General features: G+C 45.5%; 1 protein-coding gene across 2 annotated transcripts in view; it reads left to right on the plus strand.

The window, feature by feature from the left end:
• The window catches only part of LOC110499073 (rab11 family-interacting protein 3), a 117,626-nt gene that overhangs the window by 82,483 nt on the left and 10,214 nt on the right, over positions 1-24,929 (plus strand). For both annotated transcript variants that reach the window (XM_021575951.3, XM_021575952.3), the window contains 6 exons: positions 497-532; positions 718-808; positions 1,134-1,378; positions 13,523-13,604; positions 14,180-14,317; positions 24,304-24,600. In XM_021575951.3, coding sequence (XP_021431626.3) covers positions 497-532; positions 718-808; positions 1,134-1,378; positions 13,523-13,604; positions 14,180-14,317; positions 24,304-24,600 — 889 coding nt within the window. The remainder of the gene's footprint in view (positions 1-496; positions 533-717; positions 809-1,133; positions 1,379-13,522; positions 13,605-14,179; positions 14,318-24,303; positions 24,601-24,929) is intronic.

Raw genomic sequence — 24,929 nt, forward strand, 5'->3', positions numbered from 1 at the left:
TTGGTGTATGTCTTATGTGATTGCTCTCATGTTCCATTTCAAGTATTCCATTGCAACCTTACAAATAGACTTAATCATCTTGTGCCTGTTCAATGAGTGCTGATAAAAAAATATATATTTTTGTGCCTGGGTTGTGTTCATTAGGCACATAACATAAGAAAATGGACTGTAACAAGGAGGGACTAGGCCTGCCTCACACGTGTCCAATAAGAAACATGCATGTTTGTTTCCTGTTGCAACACATTTTAAAACAACTGCTGTTGAGTGACCTAATGACCCCAATGACCCTGGTTGCGTGTGTGAGTACTCGGATGTGCATATGAACATGTACCATACTTTCGGAACCTATCCTCTCAGTATAACAACCTCTCTGCTTTTTGGAGCGAGGGATGAGGGGGTGGGTACTAGGAAAGAGGGACACTAGGAGATGGACAGTGTCTCTTTCCTCTTATACTTTCTCTCTTCCTGACTGGTTTCCTGTCTGGTTTCCATTCAGCTCCAGCAAGAGGCTGTCCAGCAAGAAAGTAGCACGGTAGGTCAAAATGTATTCGTTGAATTAATTCTGTAGAATATTATTTTAAATTGAATGTGAAAATGTTGTATTTTTGGGATAAACATAACAAGCTAAGTCTGGTGTGGATTAGCAAAAGCTGTCAGGGGCAAAACAGGGCTTTCTTTATGAAAACCATTTATCATATTTCCTCTCCGGTGTTCCAGACACCTCCGGAACAGCTCCATGACGCTGGACAGCATGGGCGAACTGTCCCGGGACATACTGGATCTGGCCGACACCGACATCACTGAGAAGGTCAGAGTTCAACATCACAACACGGCATCATAACATTATACAGCATCACACAGAGTTTATCAACAGTATCAAACAGCAGTATACAGCACTGAATATTAATGTAAAGAAAGAGTTCAGCATCAAACAGCACAATAGCACCATATTATACAGCACTGAACATCAAAGCAAATATAATGTAGTTCTCAAAAACATCACTTAAATGCTACAAAAAAAACATGTCAGTTCCACACACTGTTGTACCACATAACACCTTGTAAAGACTCTGAAGATTAGCGCCCCCCCCCCCTCCTATTAAACAAACAGCACTGCTCTGTCCCTCTCCCAGGTGCTCCTGCTGGAGCGTCGTGCAGCAGAGCTGGAGAAGGACTCGGAGGCCAGCGGGGAGCAGCACACAAGGCTCCGCCAGGAGAACCTGCAGCTGGTGCACCGGGCTAATGCCCTAGAGGAGCAGCTCAAGGAGCAGGAGCTCCACGCTGAGGACCACTTCCACCAGGAGACCCGCCGCCACAAAGACGCCCTTTCCAAGCTGGAGCGGGAGAGGAGCCTGGAGCTGGAGAACCTGCAAGCTAGGTCAGTGGTATGGGGTGAGTGTGTGTCGGTTGTGTGTGTGCATGTGTGAGAACTACAATAAGTTGACTTATAGAAGCTAATAGGGCAGGTCTGTTTGTATGTCTGTAAGTGTATTGGGGACCTGGGGCAGGTGTTTATATGTATATCTGCACTGTGCATGTGAGTATGGAGAGATGGGAATGAATTGGATGGATGACCCATAGGCCAGGTGCATGGCAAGCAACTCAATTTTTATATTTATTTATTTTTATTTTATTTCACCTTTATTTAACCAAGTTGAGAACAAGTTCTCATTTACAATTGCGACCTGGCCAAGATAAAGCAAAGCAGTTCGACACATACAACGACACAGAGTTACACATGGAGTAAAACAAACATACAGTCAATAATACAGTAGAAACTAAAAGTCTATATACGATGTGAGCAAATGCGGTGAGATAAGGGAGGTAAAGGCAAAAAAAAGGCCATGGTGGCAAAGTAAATACAATATAGCAAGTAAAACACTGGAATGGTAGATTTGCAGTGGAAGAATGTGCAAAGTAGAAATAAAAATAATGGGGTGCAAAGGAGCAAAATAAATAAATAAAATAAATACAGTAGGGAAAGAGGTAGTTGTTTGGGCTAAATTATAGGTGGGCTATGTACAGGTGCAGTAATCTGTGAGCTGCTCTGACAGCTGGTGCTTAAAGCTAGTGAGGGAGATAAGTGTTTCCAGTTTCAGAGATTTTTGTAGTTCGTTCCAGACATTGGCAGCAGAGAACTGGAAGGAGAGGCGGCCAAAGAAAGAATTGGTTTTGGGGGTGACCAGAGAGATATACCTGCTGGAGCGTGTGCTACAGGTGGGTGATGCTATGGTGACCAGCGAGCTGAGATAAGGGGTTTGGCGACGAGTATGAAGCGATATACAAATATAGCGAGGGTGGCCAGCACTTGTGCCTGTTGCATAGGCCTTTAGAGGCTGTGATTGTGAACACTGCTGATGGTGCAGCTGTAAAACTTTTTTAGGATCTGGGGACCCATGCCAAAACTTTTCAGTCTCCTGAGGGGGAAAAGGTGTTGTCGTGCCCTCTTCATGACTGTCTTGGTGTGTTTGGACCATAGTTTGTTGGTGATGTGGACATCAAGGAACTCTCGACCTGCTCCAGGTTGTACAACACTTCCAGGTCTCTCACCTCCTCCCTATAGGCTGTCTCATCATTATCTGTGATCAGGCCACGCAGCCCTGAGTGAACAGGGAGTACAGGAGGGGAATAAGAACGCATTCCACCTGGGGGAGGCCTGTCAGGAAATCCAGGATCCAGTTGCAGAGAAAGGTGTTTAGTTCTAGGGTCCTTAGCTTAGTGATGAGCTTTGAGGGCACTATGGTGTTGAATGCTGAGCTGTAGTCAATGAATAGCATTCTCACATAGGTGTTCCTTTTGTCCAGGTGGGAAAGGGCAGTGTGAACTGCGATTGAGATTGTGTCATCTGTGGATCTGTTGGGGTGGTATGCGAATGGAAGTGGGTCTAGGGTTTCTGGAATGTTGGTTTTGTGAGCCATGACCAGCTGTTTTAAGCACTTCATGGCTAACAACGTGAGTGCTACGGGGCAGAAGTCATTTAAGCAGGTTACCTTCACTTTCTTGGGCACAGGGACTATGGTGGTCTGCTTGAAACATGTAGGTATTACAGACTCGGGCAGGGAGAGGTTGAAAATGTCAGTGAAGACACTTGCCAGTTGGTCCGCGCATGCTCTGAGTACGTGTCCTGGAAAGCCATCTGGCCCCGCGGCCTTGTGAATGTTGACTCGCAACACTGGGCAGCTCGTGGCTGGGTTTCCCTTTGTAGTCCGTAATAGTTTGCAAGCCCTGCCACATCCGACGAGCATCAGAGCCGGTGTAGTAGGACTCATTCTTAGTCCTGTATTGACACTTTGCCTGTTTGATGGTTTGTCGGAGGGCATAGCGGGATTTCTTGTTAGCGTCCGGATTAGTGTCCTGCTCCTTGAAAGCGGCAGCTCTAGCCTTTATCTCTTGTCCACATATTCTAAGTTAGAACCGTCCAGAGTAGTGATGCTGGACGGGCGGGCAGGGTGCGGCAGCGATCGGTTGAAGAGCGTGCATTTAGTTTTATTTGTATTTAAGAGCAGTTGGAGGCCACGGAAGGAGGGTTGTAGGCATTGAAGCTCGTCTGGAGGGTTGTTAACAGTGTCCAAAGAAGGGCCAGAAGTATACAGAATGGTGTCGTCTGCGTAGAGGTGGATCAGAGACTCATCAGCAGCAAGAGCGACATCATTGATGTATACAGAGAAAAGAGTCGGCAAATTTTTGCTTGAAAAAGCTAGCCTTGGCTTTTCTAACTGCCTGTGTATATTGGTTTCTAGCTTCCCTGAAAAGTTGCATATCACGGGGGCTGTTCGATGCTAATGCAGAACGCCATAGGATGTTTTTGTGTTGGTTAAGGGCAGTCAGGTCTGGAGAGAATCAAGGGCTATATCTGTTCCTGGCTCTAAATTTCTTGAATGGGGCATGCTGATGGTGAGGAAGGCATTTAAAAAAAATAACCAGGCATCCTCTACTGACGGGATGAGGTCAATATCCTTCCAGGATACCCCGGCCAGGTCGATTAGAAAGGCCTGCTCGCTGAAGTGTTCCAGGGAGCTTTTGACAGTGATGAGTGGAGATCGTTTGACCGCTGACCCATTACGGATGCAGGCAATGAGGCAGTGATTGCTTAGAGGGCAAGTTGGTTAGAATGATATCTATGAGGGTGCCCGTGTTTACGGCTTTGGGGTGGTACCTGGTAGGTTCATTGATAATTTGTGTGAGATTGAGGGCATCAAGCTTAGATTGTAGGATGGCTGGGGTGTTAAGCATGTTCCAGTTTAGGTCGCCTAGCAGCACGAGCTCTGAAGATGGAGGGGGGGCAATCAGTTCACATATGGTGTCCAGAGCACAGCTGGGGGAAGAAGGTGGTCTATAGCAGGCAGCAACGGTGAGAGACTTGTTTTTAGAGAGTTGGATTTTTAAAAGTATAAGTTCAAATTGTTTGGGTATCGACCTGGATAGTAGCACAGAACTCTGCAGGCTATCTCTGCAGTAAATTGCAACACCGCCCACTTTGGCAGTTCTATCTTGTCTGAAAATGTTGTAGTTAGGGATGAAGATTTCAGAATTTTTGGTGGTCTTCCTAAGCCAGGATTCAGACACGGCTAGACCATCCGGGTTGGCAGAGTGTGCTAAAGCAGTGAATAAAACAAACTTAGGGAGGAGGCATCTAATGTTAACATGCATGAAACAAACTATAGTTTTGGCAAGTCGGTTAGGACATCTACTTTGCGTGTGACACAAGTAATTGTTTGTTTATAGACAGATTATTTCACTTAAAATTCACTGTATCACAATTCCAGTTGGTCAAAAGTGTACAGACACTAAGTTGACTGTGCCTTTAAACAGCTTGGAAAATTCCAGAAAATTATGTCATGGCTTTAGAAGCTTCTGATAGGCTAATTGACATAATTTGAGTCATTTGAAGGTGTACCTGTGGATGTATTTCAAGGCCTACCTTCAAACGCAGTCCCTCTTTGCTTGACATCATGGGAAAATCAAAAGAAATCAGCCAAGACCTCAGAAATGTAATTATAACCCTCCACAGGTCTGGTTCAACCTTTGGAAATTGCTCCCAACTCCTGAAGGTAGCACGTTCATCTGTACAAACAATAGTACGCAAGTATAAATACCAGGAAGGAGAAGTGTTCTGTCTCCTAGAGATGAATGTACTTTGGTGAAAAAATTTGAATCAATCCCAGAACAACAGCAAAGGACCTTGTGAAGATGCTGGAGGAAACGGGTACAAAAGTATCTATATCCACAGTAAAACGAGTCCTATATCAACATAACCTGAAAGACCGCTCAGCAAGGAAGAAGCCACTGCTCCAAAACCGCCATAAAAAAGCCAAACTACAGTTTGCTACTGCACATGGGGACAAAGATCGTACTTTTTGGAGAAATGTCCTCTGGTCTTATGAAACAAAAATAGAACTCTTCAGCCATAATGACCATCGTTATGTTTGGAGGAAAAAGGGGGAGGCTTGAAAGCCGAAGAACACCATCCCACCCGTGAAGTACGGGGGTGGCAGCATCGTGTTATGTTGGTGCTTTGCTGCAGGAGGGACTGGTGCACTTCACAAAATAGATGGCATCATGAGAGGGGACCTTATGTGGATATATTGAAGCAACATCTCAAGACATCAGTCATGAAGTTAAAGCTTGGTCGCAAATGGGTCTTCCAAATGAACAATGACCCAAGCATACTTCCAAAGTTGTGGCAAAATTGCTTAAGGACAACAAAGTAAAGGTATTTGAGTGGCCATCACAAAGCCCTGACCTCAATCCTATAGAAAATGTGTGGGCAGAACTGAAAAGGCGTGTGCGAGCAAGGAGGCCTACAAACCTGACTCAGTTACTCTAGCTCTGTCAGGAGGAATGGGACAAAATTCACCCAACTTATTGTGGGAAGCTTGTGGAACAATTTACCCAAGTTAAACATTTTAAAGGCAATGCTACCAAATACTAATTGAGTGTATGTAAACTTCTAACCCACTGGGAATGTGATGAAAGAAATAAAAGCTGAAATAAATGATTCTCTCTACTATTATTCTGACATTTCACATTCTTAAAATAAAGTTGTGATCCTAACTAACCTAAAACAGGGATATTTTACTAGGATTAAATGTCAGGAATTATGAAAAACTGAGTTTAAATGTAGTTGGCTAAAGTGTATGTAAACTTCCGACTTCAAATGGATATAAGGTACACCACAGTTCAAAAGCTTGGGGTCACTTAGAAATGTCCTTGTTTTTGAAAGAAAAGCACATGTTTTGTCCATTAAAATAACATCAAATTGATCAGAAACACAGTGTAGACATTGTTAATGTTGTAAATGACTATTGCAGCTGAAAACGGATGATTTTTAATGGAATATCTACATAGGCGTACAGAGGCCCATTATCAGCGACTATCACTCCTGTGTTCCAATGGCGCGTTGTGTTAGCTAATCCAAGTTTATAATTTTAGAAAACCCTTTTGCAATTATGTTTGCACAGATAAAAACTGTTGTCCTGATTTAAAGAAGCAATAAAACTGGCCTTCTTTAGACTAGTTGAGTATCTGGAGCATCAGCATTTGTGGGTTCGATTACAGGCTCAATATGGCCAGAAACAAATAACTTTCTTCTGAAACTCGTCAGTCTATTCTTGTTCTGAGAAATGAAGGCTATTCCATGCCAGAAATGTCCAAGAATCTGAAGATCTCGTACAACGCTGTGTACTACTCCCTTCACAGAACAGCGCAAACGGACCCTAACCAGAATAGAAATACTGAGCAAGAGGACAAGTACATTAAAGTGCTAGTTTGAGAAACAGACACCGCACAAGTTCTCAACTGGCAGCTTCATTAAATAGTACCCACAAAACACCAGTCTCAACTTCAACAGTGAAGAGGCGACTCCGGGATGCTGGCCTTCTAGGCAGAGTTGCAAAGAAAATGCCATATCTCAGACTGGCCAATAAAAATATAATATTAAGATGGGCAAAAGAACACACACACTGGAAAGAGGAACTCTGCCTAGAAGGCCAGCAACATTTGTGCTGCTATTATTTCCAGAGGAGTGGAGAAAGTGAAATCTTTCAATACCACAAACCTAATTACTAATTTGAAAGTGCATCACCCCCAGACGTTCAACGTGTCACGACTTCCGCCGCAGTTGGCACCTCTGCCTGTTCGGGCGGTGCTCGGCGGTCGTCGTCACCGTCCTACTAGCCGCTACCGATCCCTTTTTCGTTTGTCTGTTGGTTTTGTCTTATTAGTTTCACCTGTGTGTATTTTGGTTTAATTAGCTTCCTTATATGTAGTAGTTTGACCCGCCCTTGTTTTGTGCGGGATCTTTTGTTAGGTGTGTACATATTAGGTCGTGGTGTTTTATTTTCTATACTGGACACCCTGTGGTTTTGGGTTGTCTGGTATAGTGTCCTTGGCTTATCAGTTTGGTGTGCAATAGTAAAGCACTTTACTCTGTTACTCTCTCTCTGCGTCTGATTCCTGCACACACACCTAGTCCCGCGTGACAGAATCCCGCACCGCAACATGGAATCAGCAGGAGCAGCCGCATCTCCTCTCCCATCGATGGAGGAAAGGGTCCTCCATCATACCAGCGTTCTCCATAGCATTGGTTCGGCCATGGACCAAATGATGGAGAGGATGGATCGATGGGAGAGGAGTGGCCTTCCCACCTCATCTCCAGCACCCCCTCCTCCAGCACCTCCTGTTCCTGCTACCGCATCTGGCTCCGGGGTTCTTCGGCTGACGCTCCCACGGGAGTATGATGGAACGGCGGCGGGGTGCCAGGGTTTCCTTCTACAACTGGAACTGTACCTGGCTACCGTGCGTCCTGCTCCCTCCGGAGAGGAGAGCGTGAGCGCCCTCGTCTCCTGTTTGACTGGGTGAGCTCTCGAGTGGGCCAACGCAGTTTGGAACTGTCCGGACTCGGCGAGGGATCATTACCCCGAGTTCACCTGCCGATTTCGAGCTGTGTTTGACCATCCACCAGAGGGTCGTGCGGTGGGTGAACGGCTGTTCCACCTGCGCCAGGAGAAGAGGAGCGCGCAGGACTTTGCCCTGGAGTTCAGGACCTTGGCCGCAGGAGCAGGGTGGAATGACAGGGCCCTGATAGATCATTTCCGATGCAGTCTCAGGGAGGACGTCCACAGGGAGCTAGCATGTCGGGACACCACCCTCACACTGGATGAACTCATTGACATGGCTATCCGTCTCGACAACCTGCTGGCTGCCCGCAAGCGTTCGGATCAGGTCCTGTCGTTTCCACTTCCCAGCCCTCCTGCCCCTATCCCTATGGAGTTAGGAGGGGCGGCTTCGAGGGGGACCGGAGGAGTGTCCTCCTGCACCAGTTGTGGTCGGCGAGGGCACACGGCCAACCGGTGCTGGAGGAACTCGTCTGGGAGTCGGGAGGGCCGACTCCCAGACGAGGAAGCTCGGTCCGGCGGAACGAAACTATGACGTGGGGGACCGGGAGTTGTTAGCTGTAGTCAAGGCTCTGAAGGTGTGGAGACATTGGGTTGAGGGGGCGAAACACCCTTTTCTCATCTGGACTGACCATCGTAATCTCGAGTATATCCGGGCAGCGAGGAGACTAAATCCACGTCAAGCTAGATGGGCCATGTTTTTCACCAGGTTTCGGTTTACCATCTCATACCGGCCAGGCTCCCAAAACACCAAAGCCGACGCGCTGTCCCGCCTCTATGATACCGAGGAGCGGTCCGTTGAGCCAACTCCCAACATTCCACCTTCATGTCTCGTGGCACCGGTAGTATGGGAGGTGGACGGTGGAGATAGAGAGGGCCTCACGGTAGGAGCCGGCCCCCCCTAACTGTCCAGCGGGGGCTCAGTACATGCCGAGGGGGGTCCGGGATAAGCTGTTCCGTTGGGCTCATACTCTCCCCTCCTCGGGTCATCCTGGCATCGAGAGGACAGTGCGGAGTCTTAGAGGGAGATACTGGTGGCCCACGCTGGCTAAGGACGTGAGATTGTATGTCTCCTCCTGCTCAGTATGCGCTCAGAGCAAGGCTCCTCGGCACTTGCCTAGAGGGAAGTTTACAACCCCTCCCCGTTCCACAACGGCCGTGGACACACTTATCGGTGGACTTTCTTACCGACCTTCCCCCGTCCCAGGGAAGTACTACAATCCTGGTCGTTGTGGATCGGTCCTGTCGTCTCATCCCGTTGCCCGGTCTCCCTACGGCCCTGCAGACTGCGGAGGCCTTGTTTACCCGTGTCTTCCGGCACTATGGGGTGCCTGAGGACATCGTTTCTGAATCGGGGTCCCCAATTCACGTCCAGAGTATGGAGGGCGTTTATGGAGAGACTGGGGGTCTCGGTCAGCTTAACCTCAGGTTTTCACCCCGAGAGTAATGGGCAGGTGGAGCACGTAAACTAGGATGTGGGCAGGTTTCTGCGGTCATATTGCCGGGACCGGCCTGGTCGAGCTCAGAACTCCCTACACCACTCCTCAACTAACTTGTCCCCTTTTGAGTGTGTGTTAGGTTACCAGACAGTCCTGGCCCCATGGCATCAGAGCCAGACCGAGGCTCCTGTGGTTGAGGAATGGGTACAGTGCTCCAAGGACACCTGGAAAGCCGTCCAGGAATCGCTAAGGTTAGCGGGAGAACGGCAGAAGAGGAGCGCTAACTAGCACCGCAGTGAAGCCCCCGTGTTTGCACCGGGGGACAGGGTCTGGCTCTCGACCCGAAACCTGCCCCTCCGCCTGCCCTGTCGGAAGCTGGGGCCGCAGTGTGTGGAGCCATTCAAAGTCCTGAGGAGAATAAACGAGGTGTGTTACAGGTTACAACTTCCTAGGTATTACCGTATTAAACCCTCGTTTCATGTGTCTCTCCTCAGGCCAGTGGTGGCTGGTCCCCTGCAAGAAGGTGAGGTGCCTGAGGTCCCTCCGCCCCCTCTGGACATCGAGGGGTCCCCGGCGTACACAGTCCGTGGCATTTTGGACTCGAGACGCCGGGTGAGGGGCCTACAGTACCTTGTTGACTGGGAGGGGTACGGTCCGGAGGAGAGATGCTGGGTTCCGGTGGGGGACATTTTGGACCCTTCTCTCCTGAGAGATTTCCACCGCCTCCACCCGGATCGCCCGGCGCCTCGTCCTCCGGGTCGTCCTCCACCGGGTCGTCCTCCCGCACTGCGGGAGCTGCGCGTCGGGGGGGTACTGTCACACCCTGGACACCCTGTGGTTTTGGGTTGTCCGGTATAGTGTCCTGCATTGGGCTTATCAGTTTGGTGTGCAATAGCAAAGCACTTTACTCCGTTACTCTCTCTCTCTGCGTCTGATTCCTGCACACACACCTAGTCCCGCGTGACACAACGACTACTTAGAACAAAAGGGGAAAAAAGTAAGCTCACACTTCCAACAACCAAACAAGTTCAAGGCGAGTAGTCATTTGAAAGAGTAAGAACATTTCAGCGAGACAACTCAAAGCGAAATCCATTAACACCAAGATAAGGGAATTCATTGCCCTTGACAATCAACCGTTCTCTGTCGTGGATGATGTTGACTTTCGCCTACTGGTCGAGCACCTCAAGCCCCGGTACACACTACCAAGTAGGTGCTATTTTTCAGATGTTGCACTACCAGAGTTACACAGTATTGTTGAAATGCACATCCATGAGCTTCTTGCTATGGGCGTCACTGCTATTAGCTTCACGACTGACATTTGGACCAGCGATGTAGCATGCAGAGTCTGACAGCACAGTGGGTCGACAAGGATTTTGTACTGAAGAAAGCCGTATTGCATGCTCAATAATGTGCTGGTTCTCATTCCGCTGCCATTTCAATGGCATTTGAGAACATGTTTAAAACTTGGAAACATGAACACACTCCTAGCTCCATTCGATCAACTGACTCCAGAAATAAGCTCATCAACTGCGTCTGCAGCAGATGTGACACCCTCTGTCATGGCATTGAAACGCCTGCTCAACAAAACTGCCGACAGACCGTGGGGTTAAAACTTGCAAAAGTACTCTACTAGAGGCTGTGAACAAGCGATTCGGTGGCATTCTTTCTGAGCCTCTTTACTGTGTCGCGACCATGCTTGATGTTAGGTACAAGGACCGCTACTTCGATGCAGACAAAAAACAGGGTTTACGTGAAATGTTACAGACACAGCTGGACAAGATGGAAACGGACACAGTGCGTACCAACGAAGAGGACCCACGACAGAAGAGGCCACGGACAGACAGAGCTGAAACTTCACTGCTTGACATGTATAACAAAATCCTGTTTGAGAATGAAACAACTGAATAAATTAACAACAAAACAGCACAGCAAGGAACTGAAAGAAATATATATGGATTATGCTTTACTGGTAATGGAAACATGTAAATGCCAACAAAATAACTTTTTGGTCAGTGTGTGTGTGTGTTTCAACTATTTAACTGTACTAGAAAGCTTAAAAGGTCGCAAAAAATGTAAATATCGGTTATCAGTATCGGGGTTTTTGGCAAGGAAAATATCAGATATCGGTAGCGGCCAAAAATGTCATATCGGTGCATCCCTAGTACATATAGCTCGGAATAAAGCAACATTTAGTTAACAATGTGATGAGTTAAAGTTAGAGCAAAAAGGGTCAATGCAGATAGTTAAATGGGGCAGCAGGGTAGCCTAGTGTGTTGGACTAGTAACCGGAAGGTTGCAAGTTCAAGCCCCCGTGCTGACAAGGTACAAATCTGTCGTTCTGCCCCTGAACAGGCAGTTAACCCACTGTTCCTAGGCCGTCATTGAAAATAAGAATTTGTTCTTAACTGACTTGCCTAGTTAAATAAAGGTTAAAAAAATAAAAAATAATAATAATTAACCAAATAGCTACCCGAACTAACTTTGGCTTGGGGGTAGAAGCTGTTCAGGGTCCTGTTGGTTCCAGATTTGGTGCATCAGACTTGCCATGTGGTAGCAGAGAGAACAGTGACTTGGGAGACTGAAAATTTGTAGGGTCTTCCTCTGACACAGCCTGGTATAGAGGTCCTGGATGGCAGGTAGGTCGGCCCCAGTGATGTACTGGGCCGTAAACACTACCCTCTGTAGCACCTTGCGGTCAGATGCAAAGCAGTTGCCATACCAAGCGGTGATGCAGCCAGTCAAGATGCTCTCAATTAGCAACAGTTGGACTTACCCTACAGCCTTCTTAGACTTAACAACCCTGAAGCAACTATAAACAGACAGAAAATAATCACTAAAAATAGAAATCCCCCCCCCCCCCCAAATACACATTAGACATGGTCCTAAACGATATCTTAACCACCATCGATAAGAAACAATACTGTGTAGCCAAATTCATTGACCCGGCCAAGGCTTTTGACTCTGTCAATCACCACATCCTCATCGGCAGACTCGATAGCCTTGGTTTCTCAAATGATTGCCTCGCCTGGTTCACCAACTACTTCTCTGATAGAGTTCAGTATGTCAAATCGGAGGGCCTGTTGTCCGGGCCTCTGGCAGTCTCTATGGTGGTGCCACAGGGTTTAATTATTGGGCCGACTCTCTTCTCTGTATACATCAATGATGTTGCTCTTGCTGCTGATGAGTCTCTGATCCACCTCTACGCAGACGACACCATTCTGTATACTTCTGGCCCTTCTTTGGACACTGTGTTAACAACCCTCCAGAGGAGCTTCAATGCCATACAACTCTCCTTCCGTGGCCTCTGAAACTGGAAACACTTATCTCCCTCACTAGCTTTAAGCACCAGCTGTCAGAGCAGCTCACAGATGACTGCACCTGTACATAGACCATCTATAATTTAGCCCAAACAACTACCTCTTCCCCTACTGTATTTATTTAATTTGGTCCTTTGCACCCCATTATTTCTATTTCTACTTTGCACATTCTTCCACTGCAAATCTACCATTCCAGTGTTTTACTTGCTATATTGTATTTACTTTGCCACCATGGCCTTTTCTTTTGCCTTTACCTCCCTTATCTCAACTAATTTGCGCATGTTGTATATAGACTTATTTTTCTACTGTATTATTTATTGACTGTATGTTTGTTTTACTCCATGTGTGTTATTGTATGTGTCGAACTGCTTTGCTATGTCTTGAGTGTATGTAAACTAACACCTAAGTGTATGTAAACTTCCGACTTCAACTGTATGCACGTCAGCTTTGACATTGGTTTTGCACATCGGATGCCGATGTAGCCATTTTTAGCTATTATCGTCCGATTCCGATATTCTTACCGATATATCATGCATCCCTAATGTGTACATATCTACCTCAATTACCCTGTACCCCTGCACATAAACTCGGTAGTCGTACCCCTTGTACATAGCCATGTTATTGTTACTCATTGTGTATCTGTTATTACTTTTATTTATGTTTTACTTTTCTATTATTTCACTATTTTCTTTCTCTGCATTGTTGGGAAGTACCCATAAGTAAGCATTTCCCTGTTAGTCCACACCTGTTGACAGGGAAAGCATGTGACGAATACAATATGATTTGATTTCGAATAGGGGTTGTCAATGTGTACTGCACTGTGGCTATATCATTGGTGTATGTTTTCAAACTGTGCTGTTTTCTATCGTAGGCTGCAGCAGCTGGATGAGGAGAACAGTGAGCTGAGGTCCTGTGTACCCTGTTACCGTGCCAACATTGAGAGACTAGAGGAGGTAAGAGCACTGTCTTTTCTCCCGTCCCTCCCTTTCCTCTCCTTTCACCTCCATATCAAGCCAAATCTGCAGTTTTCTTATCTTCCCCCATCTCTTTTCCCGCCAATCCTTTGTCTATTTAGCTCTTCGCTCCAATCGCTTGTCTATTTACCTCTTCTCTCCTTTATGACCCCCATTTCTCCAGTTTCTATCTCTTCCCCTCATCTCTTTCTCTTCCCTCCTATACCTTGTGTATTTACAGCAAGCTCCAAAAGTATTGTGACACACTTATTTAGGGGGGGGGGGGGCTCTGTACTTCAGCACCTTGGATTTTTAATTATACAATGACTGAGGTTAAAGTGCAAACAGTCAGCTTTCCTTTGAGGGTGTTTTCATCCATATCAGGTGAACCGTTTAGAAATTACAGCACTTTTTGTACATAGTTCCCCCATTTTAGGGGACCAAAAGTATGAATTTCAAATCCAAAAGTGCTGGAGTACAGAGCCAGAACAACCAACAAATTGTCACTGTCCCAATACTTTTGGAACTCACTGTATCTCTCCTCTCATCCCTCCTTCCTCTTGTTTGCCCATTAGGAGAAGAGGAAGCTAGAGGATGAGTTGGAGGATGTGACTGAGAGGCTGAACGAGGAGCTGGAAACCCGCAGGAAGACGTCCGACAAGCTGACCCACGAACGCCACCAAAACCAGAAGGAGAAGGAGCACACGCAGGAGGTGAGAGGTCATGAGGTCACACCTGTACATAGCAACCCACTGTACGTCCATCTGACTCTGACTACACGTCAAATGTTGTCCTGTCTGTCATTTAGTTTAGCTCCGTCAATGAGTGGGATTAGGATTCCTTTTGGCTTTCGTTATTTTTCATCTCCTGGGTAGAAAATATAATAATGAAGAAATAAATATGGCTGTCAAAGTTTCTGCACGGACTCTATGAAGTGCAACACACAACACAGCGTTCACTCAGTGGCAGCAGCTTCTGTTATGTAGTGATATCTGTCTGAATGTGGTCCTTAATTAAACATCCACTATATGCACATCTTTGAGCAACAAGAAAAATTTACTGAAAGTTTAATGATAAACACATTCCCAGGTGTTTCTTTAGATAACCGCAAAAGCATCAAGTAGCTAGCTAGTCATGCTCAGTGCTTAATTTGTAAACCGGGAGGTGCTGGAACAAACAGTGAGCATGAGAGGGGGGTGACCTGGGGAGTTCTGAGTTATTTATTTTAAAGCATTGCATTCATATCATTTGACTAGTGGCAAAGAGCAGTAGAGTAGAGGCACTTACAGAAGTTGCACACATGGGGGTACATTTTCATTTGCATAAAATGTTGGCCTTTTAATAAACGCATTTCATGCAATTCTACGTAATGTTTCATGACTGGAGACTTTGGAAGAATCTTTGTTAATACCACACAAATGATCGAAATAGCAGCCTACTTTGAAACTGACAAACTGAGAATCAGAGATCAATAAAAATGACCTTGTCTTGAATCCATCAATAGCCTTGGCCTAGGTGTGTGGAGACACATATTATAGGCTACAATATGAGGAGGAATTATAGTCCTAAAAATGCTTTCCAATTTCACTGACTCACCCAATGATGGGCAGCTCACTCACTGGTGATGGCCGATGCACTCGTGCCAAAAGACTATCTCTCCGTATTTGGAAGTTGATTAAATATTTTGGTGGCCTACAGCATAGTCTAAATAAATGATTAAGTGCAACACTTGAGAGATGAGGGTTCAGGCTCATGTCTATCGGAGCAGAGAGGGAGAGAGATCATAGAAAGCGAATCTCATTCTAGTTATGTGAGATACTGGCACACTTCTCACACAGCCACGGTCACGTTGGTCTCAAACATATACTATGCCCACATGCTCTAGTATAGCTGTGGGGCTTACAGGTCTGAATTTCTTATAGCCTAATTTATATATTTGTATATCATACACTGCATTTGAGGAACAATGGGTAAGTAATTCTGCTTTGAAATTCGATAACTTCACTTTTGAGAAAATGGCCTTTGTTTTGGTTCTTACTGGAGAGCTCTTCTTTGTCTACACCCATTCAAACATCATTCACACCCTCTTAAGCTTTAGCCGCCACCCAAACGCTGACCATTTTACTCACCCTAGCAGAGCTGGTTAGGCTGTTTTCATGTTATCCAGAGCGTTGGTGACTGTAACTGGTGCTGGCAATAATTGAATTTACTTTTTTTGCAGAGGTTTACTGAAATCATCATTTTCAACGGGTGTTGAGCGTTCGTAAATTCATCAATTATTTGCATACTAGCACACTCAGACGAGAGTGCTCTGAAATCGGAGTAAATGGCCAGACTGAATTTACGAACGGACCCAAAATGGTTACTTGCATAGTGGAATCTTTTGTTAAGACATGTAGCTAGCTAAATAAACAATTAACCGTAATCCCACCTCATGACGTTACTAGCCTGCATGAATCTTACCTTAGCTATCATACTCAATTACACAGATTTCAAAACTCGGTCCTCCAGAAAATGTAGAGCAACATATATGCAGTTTACTACGCGATAAAAAAACATTTTTAGAGCTGCGTTAAACAGGATTACCTACACACACTGACCAGCATAAATAGACAGAAGCGTGCTATTTGGCAAACCAATCCAAACTCATCTCTCGGCATATCCAGCCCACTCATTATCTCAGCCAATCATGGCTAGTGGGAAGGTTTCTGACTTTTTCTGTGGCTAAACCAACTAGGCTTGTAATTTAACCATTTTATTTGTATTTACAGATAGCATACACGTTTGTTATTAAGGCACATGAAAGTTCACATTTTCGAGAAGGCATTTCTGCCAAAAAAATGCATTTTGATATTTTTTTTAAGTTGTTCAAACAGCTCTCCTGTGAAGTAGTGACCCGCGACATACGCATAGTTTCCTGAAACGGGTCACAATTGTAACAGATCATTGGAGATGTTGTCTTACTGTGAGGTTATTTTTTATTAATATTTACCCTGATCTCTAATATGACCTTTGACCCTATGCGGCAGTTACCTTCTTGCTTGGTACATCCACTGGAATAAATTTCCATTACGATTGTTTTTAACACCAACTTGTGTTAATATATTTGTTTGTATGTAGCTGTCAGTGTCATATAGTTTGATACTTGTATCCGCAAAGAATAATAAATGATACCATGGTCAACCAGAGACACTGCAGCCCAAAGCTCAGTGAAACCAGTAACTAACATGTGTGTGATGTTAGTTACTGCCTTTTTCCTTGGTTACACTGTAACGTTTTGCAGTTACTGCAGACATGACCCCCCCCATTTTCTCCATAACACAACACATTGGAGGCAGGATATTTGTCCACATGATAAAGCATGTATTTAATGTATAAAAAATGTCAACACATTTTTTTGAACAAATGCACAGTTTGTTTGCACAGTTTCTTTGAACAAATGCACACTCTTTTGCTTGGTAGGGCAGAATGTACAGCATGATATTTAGGCGTCACTGCAGAGCACCCGTCATATTCATATGCACACATACCCAGCTGTGGGGCTTGCAAGACTCGAATTTCATGTACTTTTCAAGACATCAATGTAGCAGTAGAACAAACATATCACAATCAATTTGATATCAGAATATACTTCAAATAAAATAAATAAATGTAAGCTACAGCAGAACACATATTATTATAATAAATAGGCCTCCTGCCTATGTGATAATATGAAGCGCATATTCAGATTAACTTCACAGTACAGAACAAGTTTGTAAAGGAAAAAGATGTTCCTACCTTAGTTTTCCAAAACCTCCCACAACAACCATTTCCTTGTGCGTATTCTCCTCCCTATTTCTTGTTTTGCTCCTGGTGTCTGTGACACATTTGTGTCCTTCAGCAATCCATGACCTCATATAGGGGACTGGGTACAATTTGGTTAAGGGTGGGCCAACAAGGTTCAGAAAGAGTAGCCCTGATATGGTGGAGGTATGCAGAAAGGCGCTGGGTCTTCCACCATTCAGTTTGACGCATTGGAAAGAGTTCTCCTGAATCCCTCTCTGGCTGAGTTGTGAGTGTCGTGTCGGCCTGGCTGCTCTGCCATTGCCCTGAACACCCTCGCTTCCCTGGTGACTGCCCTGTGTGCAGTAATAATTGTGCAGTCTCTCTTTTGGAGCTTGAGTGACAATTCCGATAGTTCTGGAAGTGCATCACATATAAGGCCTAGATTGTTAACAAATGCATGCAAGGATATGCCCATGGCCAGGCCACTACAGCTCTGACGGGTCACGCCGTCGTGGGAAGCATCCTTAGCTGCTGTGGTGAAATGCTTGTGAAGAGCCGGGTAATTGTTCCACACAGACTCTCCAGTTCTAAAACTGGGTGGCAACCCATCTAGTGTCCAAGATCCTGCCGATTTTGCACAGCTGAATGTCTAAACTCTCTGTGCACTCCCTCAGCTCCATTAATTTTTTGTTGGATATGCTGTAAAGCACATGTAGCTTGTCCTTTAGTATTTTTAAATGATTGATAGATCCCATCAATTTTACCACATCGCCTACTGCAAGCTCAAGCCTGTGTGCCGAGCAGTGCCAAACAGTTAAATTAGAGAAGAGGGCCTGGAGCCTTGTTGCTACTCCACTCTTGTATACCAGCATGACAGACGCACCATCACACGTAATTCTAATGAGGGTTTTGGAGAGAAAGTCCTCAGTAAACTTTATACCCTCTAATGCAGATAACAGATTACAGACAATTCCCTCAGCAGATAAATCCTCCAGTTCCACAAGATCAACAAAAATGTTTGCCGGTATGTCCATATCTGCCAGCTGAAGTCTGATGTATACAATGAAGAGTATTTACTCTTTGGGACACACGATTAAAAATGAACAATACTTCACAACTTGAATAACAAAATAAGCTTGCGTCACACAACATCAATAAAAATCCCCAACGTTTGGAACAATGAAGGCACTCTTTTATTCAAACTAGTAGCCTCATCGAGCTGATTTTGGGAGAGCGCTGTACTATTCTTTCAAATCGTTTTTGCTTTATTTCGGATGAAATATGTTGCTGTATGTTGGAGCAAGCAACATTGGAATGGAGAATTCTCTCCATCTCAAGTTCATTTAACTCCTGACAGTCAATTTCTTGCTCAAAACCGTGAGCGGGTCTGTGATGTTTAGCCTCCTTATAAGCTGTTCAAAAGACTAGCAGTAGTGTCTATGTTTTTATTTTGAGCTTTAACTACAACCTGTGTTAAGGTGTCCTCTTTAGACTTGTCTGCAATGTGTGTTGCAGCTAAATGGGCCTTGGTTTGGGCATGTTCAAAAACCTCTTTTCTGGGGGCTCTTTGTTGCTTTTTTACTTTGGAGGCAGAGGATGTTACTTTACATTTCACTCACTCTTTTGCTAGTTTCATCCCTCCAGTCTATTCCGGGCCCAAACTCCATACCTTTTTGCATGTTGGACAGCCCAGCTTTGAATTTTGCTTGACAAGCCAGGGCTTACAAGTTTGCTTGGTCTTGAACTGAGCCTCGGTCCAAATTGCACCTGTTCCGGGCACTACGTTCTTGGATGCACTGACTCATTAGTAGACCTACTAGCTAGTGGAGGTGCCAGTGGTGATGCTGAACTGGCAGGATAAGCAGCGCTGCTAGCTAAGGCATTGCCATCAGGAGCAGTTTGCTTTTCACTCCTCTCATCTCTCAGTCGTCCCGGGTTAGGGAGGGGATGGCCGGTAGGGGTATCCTTGTCTCATCGCGCACCAGCGACTCCTGTGGCGGGCCGGGCGCAGTGCGTGCTAACCAAGGTTGCCAGGTGCACGGTGTTTCCTCAGACACATTGGTGCGGCTGGCTTCCGGGTTGGATGCGCGCTGTGTTAACAAGCAGTGCGGCTTGGTTGGGTTGTGTATCGGAGGACGCATGACTTTCAACCTTCGTCTCTCCCGAGCCCGTACGGGAGTTGTAGCATTGTAGCCATCGCTGAATGCCTCTTTATATAACTCGAACTTCCAACAATGATTTTTTTTTATTTATTTTTTTTATTTCACCTTTATTTAACCAGGTAGGCTAGTTGAGAACAAGTTCTCATTTGCAACTGCGACCTGGCCAAGATAAGGCATAGCAGTGTGAACAGACAACACAGAGTTACACATGGAGTAAACAATTAACAAGTCAAAAACACAGTAGAAAAAAGGGGAGTCTATATATACATTGTGTGCAAAAGGCATGAGAAGGTAGGCAAATAATTACAATTATGCAGATTAACACTGGAGTGATAAATGATCAGATGGTTATGTACAGGTAGAGATATTGGTGTGCAAAAGAGCAGAAAAATAAATAAATAAAAACAGTATGGGGATGAGGTAGGTGAAAATGGGTGGGCTATTTACCAATAGACTATGTACAGCTGCAGCGATCGGTTAGCTGCTCAGATAGCAGATGTTTGAAGTTGGTGAGGGAGATAAAAGTCTCCAACTTCAGCGATTTTTGCAATTCGTTCCAGTCACAGGCAGCAGAGAACTGGAACGAAAGGCGGCCAAATGAGGTGTTTGCTTTAGGGATGATCAGTGAGATACACCTGCTGGAGCGCGTGCTACGGATGGGTGTTGCCATCGTAACCAGTGAACTGAGATAAGGCGGAGCTTTACCTAGCATGGACTTGTAGATAACCTGGAGCCAGTGGGTCTGGCGACGAATATGTAGCGAGGGCCAGCCGACTAGAGCATACAAGTCGCAGTGGTGGGTGGTATAAGGTGCTTTAGTGACAAAACGGATGGCACTGTGATAAACTGCATCCAGTTTGCTGAGTAGAGTGTTGGAAGCAATTTTGTAGATGACATCGCCGAAGTCGAGGATCGGTAGGATAGTCAGTTTTACTAGGGTAAGTTTGGCGGCGTGAGTGAAGGAGGCTTTGTTGCGGAATAGAAAGCCGACTCTTGATTTGATTTTCGATTGGAGATGTTTGATATGGGTCTGGAAGGAGAGTTTAGAGTCTAGCCAGACACCTAGGTACTTATAGATGTCCACATATTCAAGGTCGGAACCATCCAGGGTGGTGATGCTGGTCAGGCGTGCGGGTGCAGGCAGCGAACGGTTGAAAAGCATGCAGTTGGAGGCCACGGAAGGAGTGCTGTATGGCATTGAAGCTCGTTTGGAGGTTAGATAGCACAGTGTCCAAGGACGGGCCGGAAGTATATAGAATGGTGTCGTCTGCATAGAGGTGGATCAGGGAATCGCCCGCAGCATGAGAAACATCATTGATATATACAGAGAAAAGAGTCGGCCCGAGAATTGAACCCTGTGGCACCCCCATAGAGACTGCCAGAGGACCGGACAGCATGCCCTCCGATTTGACACACTGAACTCTGTCTGCAAAGTAATTGGTGAACCAGGCAAGGCAGTCATCCGAAAAACCGAGGCTACTGAGTCTGCCGATAAGAATACGGTGATTGACAGAGTCGAAAGCCTTGGCAAGGTCTATGAAGACGGCTGCACAGTACTGTCTTTTATCGATGGCGGTTATGATATCGTTTAGTACCTTGAGCGTGGCTGAGGTACACCCGTGACCGGCTCGGAAACCAGATTGCACAGCGGAGAAGGTACGGTGGGATTCAAGATGGTCAGTGACCTGTTTGTTGACTTGGCTTTCGAAGACCTTAGATAGGCAGGGCAGGATGGATATAGGTCTGTAACAGTTTGGGTCCAGGGTGTCGCCCCCTTTGAAGAGGGGGATGACTGCGGCAGCTTTCCAATCCTTGGGGATCTCAGACGATATGAAAGAGAGGTTGAACAGGCTGGTAATAGGGGTTGCGACAATGGCGGCGGATAGTTTCAGGAATAGAGGGTCCAGATTGTCAAGCCCAGCTGATTTGTACGGGTCCAGGTTTTGCAGCTCTTTCAGAACATCTGCTATCTGGATTTGGGTAAAGGAGAACCTGGAGAGGCTTGGGCGAGTAGCTGCGGGGGGGGGGGAGCTGTTGGCCGAGGTTGGAGTAGCCAGGCGTAAGGCATGGCCAGCCGTTGAGAAATGCTTGTTGAAGTTTTCGATAATCATGGATTTATCGGTGGTGACCGTGTTACCTAGCCTCAGTGCAGTGGGCAGCTGGGAGGAGGTGCTCTTGTTCTCCATGGACTTCACAGTGTCCCAGAACTTTTTGGAGTTGGAGCTACAGGATGCAAACTTCTGCCTGAAGAAGTTGGCTTTAGCTTTCCTGACTGACTGTGTGTATTGGTTCCTGACTTCCCTGAACAGTTGCATATCGCGGGGACTATTCGATGTTAGTGCAGTCCGCCACAGGATGTTTTTGTGCTGGTCGAGGGCAGTCAGGTCTGGAGTGAACCAGGGGCTATATCTGTTCTTAGTTCTGCATTTTTTGAACGGAGCATGCTTATCTAAAATGGTGAGGAAGTTACTTTTAAAGAAAGACCAGGCATCCTCAACTGACGGGATGAGGTCAATGTCCTTCCAGGATACCCGGGCCAGGTCGATTAGAAAGGCCTGCTCACAGAAGTGTTTTAGGGAGCGTTTGACAGTGATGAGGGGTGGTCGTTTGACTGCGGCTCCGTAGCGGATACAGGCAATGAGGCAGTGATCGCTGAGATCCTGGTTGTAGACAGCGGAAGTGTATTTGGAGGGCCAGTTGGTCAGGATGACGTCAATGAGGGTGCCCTTGTTTACAGAGTTAGGGTTGTACCTGGTGGGTTCCTTGATGATTTGAGTGAGATTGAGGGCATCTAGCTTAGATTGTAGGACTGCCGGGGTGTTAAGCATATCCCAGTTTAGGTCACCTAACAGAACAAACTCTGAAGCTAGATGGGGGGCGATCAATTCACAAATGGTGTCCAGGGCACAGCTGGGAGCTGAGGGGGGTCGGTAGCAGGCGGCAACAGTGAGAGACTTATTTCTGGAGAGAGTCATTTTCAAAATTAGTAGTTCGAACTGTTTGGGTATGGACCTGGAAAGTATGACATTACTTTGCAGGCTATCTCTGCAGTAGACTGCAACTCCTCCCCCTTTGGCAGTTCTATCTTGACGGAAGATGTTATAGTTGGGTATGGAAATCTCAGAATTTTTGGTGGCCTTCCTGAGCCAGGATTCAGACACGGCAAGGACATCAGGGTTAGCAGAGTGTGCTAGAGCAGTGAGTAAGACACACTTAGGGAGGAGGCTTCTGATGTTTTAATCAGAACAGGACATCCATTCCATTTAGCTACTGTTTTGTTGTAGTTCTCCAGTCAAAGATTAAAATTTTTGTAACGAAGAAAACGGCGGCGCGATTTCTGCATAGTGCATCTTTAAGCAAATTATCACAATTCTAGTAGAAGCAACTTGTGGCTAGTTCATGTTGAAGAACATGGATAAGTTGTTCCTAGGCTAGATCTAATAGCTGTATTACATTAACTCAGATGTTAGCCGTATACTACGTACGTGGTTTGAGGAGTTAGCGAGGCAACTTTGGTCAACCAGTTCAACTTGGGATAACCGGTACCATGAAAGTGTCTCACCTTTTAGACAGGTACATTTCAATGGCAACGAATCCTTCAGAACTAACCTGCTCCCGGGCAGGCTAACTCCATTTATTCTGAATGAAGTGTCTGAACTGCGAGATGCGAACCTGATTTCCTCCCTCTTGTAAAGATTGCGTCATCATCCCCTTCATTTGAGGAAGATGACTGATAATGTTTCTTTGTGTGTTAAAAAATCGCATTTTACATTTAGTAATGTAAGAATACATTTTAAACTTCACGCACAGTAAAACTTGTATATGACTTCATATAATTATTTTATCGATAGGAATGTGAAAAAAGGTGCTTGTGCATTGATAAGCACACCAAAGACGGCATTAACGATAAGTAATAAAATAAAGACGGCACTTCAACAAGCCTATTTCACACCATAGCCTGCTGAATTTGTGAGATAACTTTTCTTTCATTTTGATTTCGGAACAAATTAAAATGTGACATAGACCCACCCATTGATTGATGTTTCAGCATTGTCTCTATGCACGCAGTTACAAGCCTACTAGAGTTAGCAGCAGGCGGACAAGCAATATCTACCGACGTAGTACGGATTAAGCCTGAGCTTGAATGTGAAGCTAACTGAAACTGGCTAGCTTTAGAAAACCCTGGGTATATCTAGCTTCAGCTTCTGGCTGATCTGTTGTTATTGTCATCTGTGGAATTCATAATATTGTTGGACAGGTTGAAATTCGCTTTGTATCCAGAGAGCCAGTTCAATTTTTTTCCTATAGTTAACCCTCCAATCAGCAATTGGGCGAACACTCATTTAGAATGCCTGAAGCTTTAACAGAATTTGTGCTTGTGCATGCAAAATGTTAAACATCAAGAACATTGATAACAGAGAATAGGCCTTCTTGAGCATTTTGTTTCTGATAGAGATTATTTTGTGTTTCCATCCCTTACAATCAAAGCATAGTATGCCTGTAACTCAATGCACTGCTTTTTAAAATCTTTCTTTAGGGACAAATTTGAGCAAATTCAAAACATTTGATTAATCGCGATTAACTATAGAAAATCACGTGATTAATCACATTTATTTAAATCGTTTGAGTGCCCTAGTAAAAAAGGATACCTACAATTATTGTTTTTTTCCAACCAACCCCTCCAACGGTTGGTGACTAGTTGCTCTTGCAGAATAGACTATTGCGGTATCTCTCTCTAACTGCAGTCTCTCTCTCTCCCCTCCCTCAACCAGCTGATTGAGGACCTGCGGAAGCAGCTGGAGCACCTACAGCTGTACAAGCTGGAGGCAGAGGCCAGGAGGGGGCTCTCTCCCAGTGCCGGGCTGCAAGAGTACCAGAGCCGCACCCGTGAGGCTGAGCTAGAGCAGGAGATCCGACGCCTCAAGCAAGACAACCGCAGTCTGAAGGAGCAGAACGACGAGCTAAACGGCCAGATCATCAACCTGAGCATCCAGGGAGCCAAGAACCTGGTGACGGCCTCCTTCTCCGAGTCACTGGCGGCTGAGATCAACTCTGTGTCCCGGGGAGAGGTGAGTCACAATATAGATAGTAGACAGCAGATACACATATACAGTGCCTTCAGAAACTATTCACACCCCTTGACTTTTTCAAAATGTTATTGTCTTATAGCCTGAATATAAAATTGATAACATTTCTATTTTTTAGGTCACTGGCTTGCACACAATACCCCATAATGTCAAAATGGAATATGTTTTTCAAAAATGTTCTAAATGTATTGAAAATGACAAGCTGAAATGTCTCGAGCCAATAAGTATTCAACTCCTTTGTTATGGCAAGCCTAAATTAGTTCAGGACTAAATAAATGCTTAACAAGTCACATAAGTTGCATGGACTCACT

Source organism: Oncorhynchus mykiss, chromosome 20 (assembly GCF_057628025.1).
Source record: "Oncorhynchus mykiss isolate SJ-2025 chromosome 20, ASM5762802v1, whole genome shotgun sequence".
Lineage (NCBI taxonomy): Eukaryota > Metazoa > Chordata > Actinopteri > Salmoniformes > Salmonidae > Oncorhynchus > Oncorhynchus mykiss.